Source organism: Mastomys coucha, unplaced genomic scaffold, assembly GCF_008632895.1.
Source record: "Mastomys coucha isolate ucsf_1 unplaced genomic scaffold, UCSF_Mcou_1 pScaffold18, whole genome shotgun sequence".
Taxonomy (NCBI): Eukaryota; Metazoa; Chordata; class Mammalia; order Rodentia; family Muridae; genus Mastomys; species Mastomys coucha.
Genome location: NW_022196900.1, coordinates 98,018,123 through 98,025,993, shown reverse-complemented (window position 1 = coordinate 98,025,993; position 7,871 = coordinate 98,018,123). Strand labels below are relative to the sequence as shown.

Below are 7,871 nucleotides of genomic sequence, written 5' to 3'. Positions count from 1 at the left end.
TTTTTGCTTTTTGGGTTTTTTTGGGGGGGGTGGTTGGGAGGGTTGTTTTGGTTTTGGTTTTTCAAGACAGGATTTCTCAGTGTAGCCATGTAACCAGCCCTGACTGTCCTGGACTGACTTTGTAGACCAAGCTGGCCCTGAACTCAAGAGATCCATCTGCCTCTAAATCCCCAAGTGCTAGAACCAAAGGTATGTACCTCCAACCTGACTTGATTACAGTTTAAAGAAAAAAGTCCCCAACAGATGACTTGGATCATGCTGAGTGTGGACAGTAACTACAAGCGAGCTTCCGTCCTTCAGGGTTCCATATATACATACCTCAGATTTCCAAAGAGTCAGGGGCTCTCTTCTCAGACAGTGTGCCTGTAGGAACTCCAGCTCGGCTCCCCTCATCCAACTCATCACCTGAATCAAAGATACCAGAGAAGAAGCCCCAGTGAGACCCTGAGAGGACACGCTCAGTCTCTAGGGTCAGCTCTTCCTCCCATCTATCAATCGGGCAAGTGCAGAGCTTAGCTCGCAGCCGGGCAAAAGCCCTCAGCGGATGGTAAATGAATGAGTACTGGCTGGCTATGAAACAGACTGTGTGCTGGGCTTGGGGAACAAGGAGAAGGATCAGGACCTCAGCCTGCTCTCAGGAACTTGTTCCTGGGACAGCCCTGCCCAGCTGATGGTCTTACCCAGTTCAGTGCAGCATGGGCTTTGTGAGATGTCCACAACACTGACACTCACCCCAATACATACCACCCCCCCGACTAAGGTGACCTCTGTTGGATGCCAGTCATAAGATCACCACAGAGAGCTTCACTTCAATGCTTTTGGTGGAGTTTTGGTTTTTGAGACAAAAACCCTACATTACAACTCAGGCTGGCCTAGAGCTTGCAAAATGGCTCTGGCAATATGGTGAATAGTGAACTACCCGCAATTTGGCCTTGGCCTTCCTAGAGCTGGGATTCTAGGCATACACCACCTCAGGCTTCATAGTTTATAAGGAACACATTCTCCACCCATTTAGAGCTAAATCGTTCCCGCTGGGTGTGTGTGGTAGCACACCTTTAATCCCAGCACTTGGGAGGCACAGGCAGGTGGATCTCTGTAAATTCAAAGCCAGCCTGGTCTACAAACCAAGTTTGAGAACAGCCAGGCTACAAAGAGAAACCCTGTCTTGGGGGAGGAAAGTACTAAATCTTTCCTCTTTTTCAATGTGTTCCTTGTCCTGCTTCCTACCAACATCCATCGGTAAAGGGAAGGGGGCAGTGCCAGGACTTGGCTTGCTGTACAAGTCACACAACCTGAGTTTGATTCCTCAAAACCCACAATGCAGTGGGGCACATCTGTGATCTCAGCTCTCCCAGAGCTGCCAGGCAGATGGAAGGAGAATCAGGTGGATGCTAGCCTGCTATGCTTCACAACAGGATGGACAGAGACTCAACAAAGTAGGAAAACCCAATCAAGTTGTCCTCTCTCGGATCTGCACACTCTACAGTCTGAAGAAGGAATGGGACAAACCTGATGACTCTCTGGCTTCTCACTCAAGTTATCACCAAGTTTTATCAATCCTACCTCCAAAATTATCTCCTCCCACTCTGCATCTAATCTAAAATTACTCAAGACCACCCTTACACCTAAGTTAGTCTACTAATCTCTCTCTCTCTCTCTCTCTCTCTCTCTCTCTCTCTCTCTCTCTCTCTCTCTTTCTCCCTCTCCCTCTCCCTCTCTCTCCCTCCCTCTTCCTCTCCCCCTCATTTTTTTGTTTTATGAGACAGGGATTTTCTGGGTAGTCCTGGCTGTCCTGGAACTCACTCTGTAGCCCAAGCTGCCCTCAAACTCCAGAGATCCACCTGTCTCTGCCTCCCAAATGCTGGGATTAAAGTTCACCACCAGCACCACCAGCACCACCACCACCCAGCATTTAGCAATCTCTTTTAACTGATTTCAGGCTCACTCCTTTATTCCTCTTCAGCCTGCCTCAACCTGTGATCTTTCTAGTCCACAAACCGACTTTGTTTGTTTGTTTGCCTCTGCCTCCGCCTCCGCCTCCGCCTCCCAAGTGCTAAAGGTGTGGACCACCACAGCCCGACTCACAAACTGGCTTCTTAAATGGCTTCCCATTAACCTAAAAGTTAAAGTGCTGAACTAGGTTTGCAACATCCCCAAAGACTTCTGCTGAGCCTGCTCACCTGACTACCCACCTCTGATGAAGGAAGAGGAGTTGGACATTCTTATAGATAACACCTTCAACTAAGGATGCGCTGTCCTTCTGCCTCACTCCCCCAAGGACCTTTTAGGCTCAGCTTTCTGGGACACCGGGGACTCCCTAGATTCACCTAAACTGTGTAAGATTTCCCCCCGAGTTAGGCTCCCTTCCTGCAGCGCACTGACATCTGAAAAGCCTGTTTCTCTCTCCCACGTGAGCCCCTGAGCTCTGAATCGTGAGGTCGGTGATGACATTTAACCACAGCATGGGACTTTCCACTCATTCAAGCTCTTAACTGTAAGCATGCTAGGCCCTGGACGATCTATCACGGAACCCATCACACATCTTAGAAGACAGATTTTATTATGACCCCTGCTTTAAGGATGAGGACAATGAGACAGAGAGTCTCCTCTTGGAACAGAGAACCCTAGCTGCACTCGCGGACTCAGTCCACCGGCATCTCTGCTCCGTCCTCAGATCTGTCAGGGGCGGAGGGAGGGATTAGTGAATGAATGAACGGTCTGTTACGGGGGTCCGTGCGGCTCCCGGTCCGAGACACATCCAGGCCGCCCCCACTAGCCCCGCGCCCGCCCCACACTTCGGCCCCCACGCGGCCGCAGCACGCCCACCCGCCGCGGCCCGCGCGCGGGGTCAGGGGGCGGTGACAGCCCGGCGGCGGGGGCGGAGATGCCACCAGCCGCGGTGTCACCCAGTCCCGGAGGCGACTCGCGCCCGCTCGGCCACGCGGGTGCATGGCCACCCCTCCGGGCCGCTCCCGCCGCTCCCGGCCCCGCGGCGCCCTCCGCCCCGGCCTCCCCTCCCCCACACAACCGTCCCGGCGTCCGGCGGCCCCGGCCCCCGCCGCCTCGGTCCCGCCTCCCGGGACTCCCCGGCCGCCGGCGCCGCCCCGGCCTCACCTGCCATGTCCCGAACCCCGCCACAGATGGAGGTGCATCACGGCCGCGAGAAGGCCGGGGGCAGCGCTTCACAGCAGACAAAGGGCGCCGCCATGTTAGAGCCGGGCGGAACCGACCTCGCTGGCTTCCCGGCTGCGACTTCCGTCGCTGGCGCAGCGCTCGTCCGGGGTGCGCGGCGGTCGGTTTGCGCATGCGCCTGGCCAGCCAAAAGTTCGTTAGTGCACTTCTGGAACTGTACCCATTTTAACCCTTGGTTTCCCGCTCCAAGTAAATCCGCAGCGGCACTTGCTGTGCACCAGACGCTGTCGTGTTAAGCTCTTTACAGTTCACCGTCTCATTCCTCACACCATACAACTGAGTTATTGCTCCTCTCTTTTGAAGGAGTGAAAACTTAGGTGCTAAAAGGATTAGTCACACATCTTAGGGACAAAGCAGAGATGTAGACCTACTTGTGACTCCCGTTATGGTTTTGTTAATATTTTTTGCAATATTAGGGATCAAACCCAGCAACTTGGACTGGGTAAATAAATGACTCAGTGTCCAAGCTCTCTTGCTACACAAGCATGAGAACCCAAGCTCGATCTTGAAAACCACATTAAAAACCAGGGGGCTGACAGGAGAGATAACTCAGGGGTTAAGAACACTTTTGCTATTGCAGAGAATTTGGGTTTTGTTGTTGTTGTTGTTTTGTTTTTGTTTTTGTTTTATTTGTTTCGAGACGGCTTCTCTGTGTAGGCTGTCCTGGAACTCACTCTGTAGACCAGGCTGGCCTTGAACTCAGAAATCCACCTGCCTCTGCCTCCCAAGTGCTGGGATTAAAGGCGTGTGCTACCACTGCCCTGCTCTTGCAGAGAATTTGGCAGCATCCTCATGGTGACTCCAATTTCAAGAGATCTAATGCCTTTTGGTATTTGTAGGAATTAGGCATGTATATAGTGCACATACATACACATACATGCAGGCAAAATACTCATAAAATTTAAGTAAGCCTTAAGTACATAATAAAAGAGAAAATCTAGGAGTAGTACGTGTCTGTAATCCCAGGAATTTATTGGACAGTCAACCTATCCTATGGAAACCTCAGGCTTCAGTGAGAGACCTGTCCTGAAGGTTGGAAATTACATTAGAACTAAAGATGTAGGTCAGTGGTAAGGTACTTGCCTAGCATACCTAAGGACCCAGGCTCCATTCCCGAGAGGAAGTGATATAGAAAGTGCCTGAAAAAGATCAGGGCTGGCAGCCAAGGTGGTTTTGTATTTAATCATTATGCCAAAACTGCAGATTATTAACTGTTATTTATAATTTCACTGAAAACTTTCAAAGAACAAAGACTTAGCTGAGTATGGTGCACACGTCTAATCCCAGCACTCAGGGGTTGGAGAGAGGCAGCTCTCTGTCTCTGCACACTAAGATCTGTGGTCTAATGTCTATAGGGGTCATATGCACAGCCTGGTCAGGTGTGTGGATACGGAAAGATGTGCTGAGTGGAACAGATAGATCTGTTGTGTCCTGAGTCCCTAGGTCCAAAATTCAATGAGATGACCCTCCCTTGTCAGTAGAAGCTAGCTAACTCTTCTCCCATTGAGGGCAGTTACTTTGCAAGAAGCTGCTAATGCCATGAGACCCCTCTACCACCCTTCAGTTTCATCTAGGTCTACAAGGAGAGAAGGTTCTAGAACATCCTTTGAAGCCAACACTGTGTATAACCAAGGAGATGACATCTTAAATAACACGACAAAACAAATGAATGAGCCCTTACCAGTTAAACCAGCAGAAACCCACAGGGTGTGGGCACAGCCGCTTTGAAGAGGGTAAGGCTGATCATGGAGCACACCTGAGAAGAGATCTCAACATATAGGAGGCCGAGGCCAGGGAATCAAGGCAAGAAGGCCAACCTTTGCTACAAAGCCATCAAAACAAAAGAAAAAAACCTAATTTTTATTGTTCTTCCTACATTTCTTCCCTGCTTTAACAAACAAGATTTCTTTTTTATTAGTTTTTTTTTTTTTTGGTTTTTCAAGATGTTGGGAGCTGGAGAGATGGTTCCGAAGTTTAGAACACTGACTGCCCTTCCAGAGGTCCTGAGTTCAATTCCCAGCAACGTCATGGTGGCTCACAACCAACTGTAATGAGATCTGATGCCTTTTTCTGTGTGTCTGAAGACAGCTACAGTGTAGTTATATACATAAAATAATAAAAATATTTTTTGTTTGTTTGTTTTGGTTTGTTTTGGTTTGGTTTTTTTGAGACAGGGTTTCGCTGTATAGCCCTGGCTGACCTGGAACTCACTCTGTAGACCAAGCTGGCCTCGAATTCAGAAATCTGCCTGCCTGCCTCTGCCTCCCAAGTGCTGGGATTAAAGGCATGTGCCACCACTAACTGGCAATAATTAAAATTTTTAATTAAAAAAAAGATATTGGGAACAAGCAAAGGAAACTTGTCCTAAGTACCGCCATTTTGCCGGGTGGTGGTGGCGCACGCCTTTAGTCCCAGCACTTGGGAGGCAGAGGCAGGCGGATTTCTAACTCTGAGGCCAGCCTGGTCTGCAGAGTGAGTTCCAGGACAGCCAGGGCTACACAGAGAAACCCTGTCTCGAAAAACCAAAAAAAAAAAAAAAAAAAAGTACTGCCATTTTGTTTTCAGACTCCATTTAATGATAGGGTGAAATTAAGTTCTAGTTCCCAGGCCCTAGGGGAGATGAGGACTACCCAATAGCTGACCAGCTTCCATTATTTGTTATGTTATGTTCCCCCAAACATAATGACATGCCTGTTCCAGAACATAATGACTGTTCCTAACCCCAAAAAGAACAAATGGATTTGATTGATTGGATTGTAAAACCTACATTCTGTATCAGTTGACAGAGATGAAACACGTAAGGAAAGCCCTGTCCTAATTCCTGATTGGTGGAAAAATGTAAGGATGACTTGCCACAGAGGTTCCTGGTTTTTCTTTTCTTTTTTTTAAAAAAAGATTTATTTATTTATTTTATGTGTATGAATACAATGGCCATGTGTGGCTGTTGGGAATTGAACTCAGGACCTCTGCTGGACTGCTCGATCTGCCCTGCTCTCTTCTGGCCCCCTCCCTCCAGCGTAATTGACTGCAGCTGTCTTCAGACACACCAGAAGAGGGCGTTATGGGTGGTTGTGAGCCACCATGTGGTTGCTGGGAATTGAACTCAGGACCTTCAGAAGAGCAGTCGGTGCTCTTACCCGCTGAGCCATCTTGCCAGCCTGTGTTTCTGGTTTTTCAAGCTTAAAAACTCTGTAACATTCTGGCTTGGGGCGGAGTGGTGGGAGGTCACAGTTCCTCTCCCTGGTCTGCTCTATGATCTGACAGATACATAATGGCTTGATTACATTTTTGTTATCTCTATTGAGCTGTTTGAGTTGTGTTGGATCTAAGCAGTCCCCATAACAAAGACAGGGTTTCTCTGTGTAGTCCTGGCTATCCTAGAACTGTAGACCAGGCCAGCCTCAAACTCAAGAGATCTGCCTCCCCTGTACTGGAATTAAAGGCATGCACCCTACCCAGCAATAAACAAGATTCTTGAGCCAGGTGTGGTGGCATACACCTGCAGTCTCAACTATCGGGAGGTTGAGGCAGTGGGAGAGAGCCTGGAGGGTTTATAGACAAGGTCTCCCTACATAGCCTAGGCTGTCCCGGAACTCACAGAGATCCACCTGCATCTGCCTCTGAGTGCTAGGATTAAATTCGAGCACCACCACACCCAGCAAGGTATAGCTCAAGGCCATTTTAGCTACATATATTTAACTTTTAATAAAAAAAAAAAAGCTGGAGAGCTAAGCAGTTTAAGAGCACTTACTGCTCTTGCAAAGGACTTCAGTTTGGTTTCTGAAAATAAAAAAGACAAGAAAAGAAATCAAGAAGGAAAGTTCATGACTGCTCCTAGGTATGGTAGATTAAAGGGAGGGCATAGCCAGAGGCAGATACACCTGGGAGAATCCAGAGTGGTCTTGATCTTGAGCCATGTGGGGAGAGGGGGAGGGGAAGAAAGAGGGAGGAACCAAGTACAGCAGTCAGGGGGCTAAGGGTACAAATGGAGCAAGAGAAAGTAAGCAACCAAAACGTCTGGATTATAAATCGAAAAGCGTCTGGGGAAGGGCTGCCCAACCGTGGGCTAGAGAGTTCAGAAAGCAGAGGGTGAGGCAAGCAAGCCATATCTTGTAACAGGGACTAAGGGATGCTGGGAGAATCTGGCATCCAGGTCTGCTTTGATATGTTAAATAGGCACCTCAGCCACCTCTGGGTTTGAAATTTAACAGTTCCCTGTGCCCACTTGGCAGCTCACAATGGTCTGATCTGCATGCCTGCAAGAGTTTATTATGGGCAACTGTACACAATCAGTGCCCATAAACTCATGCACGTTGTGTGCACGCACATAAACTTTTAAGGTGTAGGCTTAAGAGTTATTTAGACTAGGCAGAATGTTGCAAAACAAATGTCTGACCTCTGACATTTAAAATGACATTATTCGTCATCCTCTACAGAGCTCACGGTAGAGAACTACGTGATCAAGTAACCACAAAATAAGTAAATAAATAAAGAATTGGGTGGGGGAGAACCTTAACTTTTGAAGTAAGTACTGTTGGATTTGGGCCATTTATATCTATTGTCTCAGGAAGAATTGTGAGGGCAGCCTTCAGGCAACAGGCTGGATACACCTTGCTAAATCAGTACAAAGTCTCCCTGAGCTTCCGCTCGGAAATTAGCCTCACGGGAGTGTAGGAATT

The 7,871-nt window shown here is 48.5% G+C and overlaps 2 protein-coding genes across 5 annotated transcripts in view; one reads left to right on the top strand and one right to left on the bottom strand.

Annotated features, from left to right (window-relative positions):
* Zbtb17 (zinc finger and BTB domain containing 17) overlaps positions 1-3,274 on the bottom strand; it is a 20,855-nt gene extending 17,581 nt beyond the window's left edge. For 2 of the 4 annotated variants that reach the window (XM_031379337.1, XM_031379340.1), the window contains exons 1-2: positions 3,115-3,274; positions 319-405 (exon numbers count right to left, since the gene is read on the bottom strand). The gene's annotated coding sequence lies outside the window, so the exon portion shown is untranslated. The remainder of the gene's footprint in view (positions 1-318; positions 406-3,114) is intronic. The other 2 variants (XM_031379336.1, XM_031379338.1) reach the window with 2 other exon arrangements.
* Positions 2,881-4,851, top strand: LOC116096962 (translation initiation factor IF-2-like). The gene is made up of 2 exons (XM_031379341.1): positions 2,881-3,381; positions 4,757-4,851. Exon 1 carries the CDS (start codon positions 2,885-2,887, stop codon positions 3,359-3,361), a length of 477 nt encoding a protein of 158 aa, XP_031235201.1. The 5' UTR covers positions 2,881-2,884; the 3' UTR covers positions 3,362-3,381; positions 4,757-4,851.
* Positions 4,852-7,871: the final 3,020 nt, after the last annotated feature.

What these genes read in the sequence shown, in the direction of transcription:
- LOC116096962 (XM_031379341.1), top strand. Translation starts at nt 2,885, where the DNA reads ATGCCACCAGCCGCGGTGTCACCCAGTCCCGGAGGCGACTCGCGCCCG.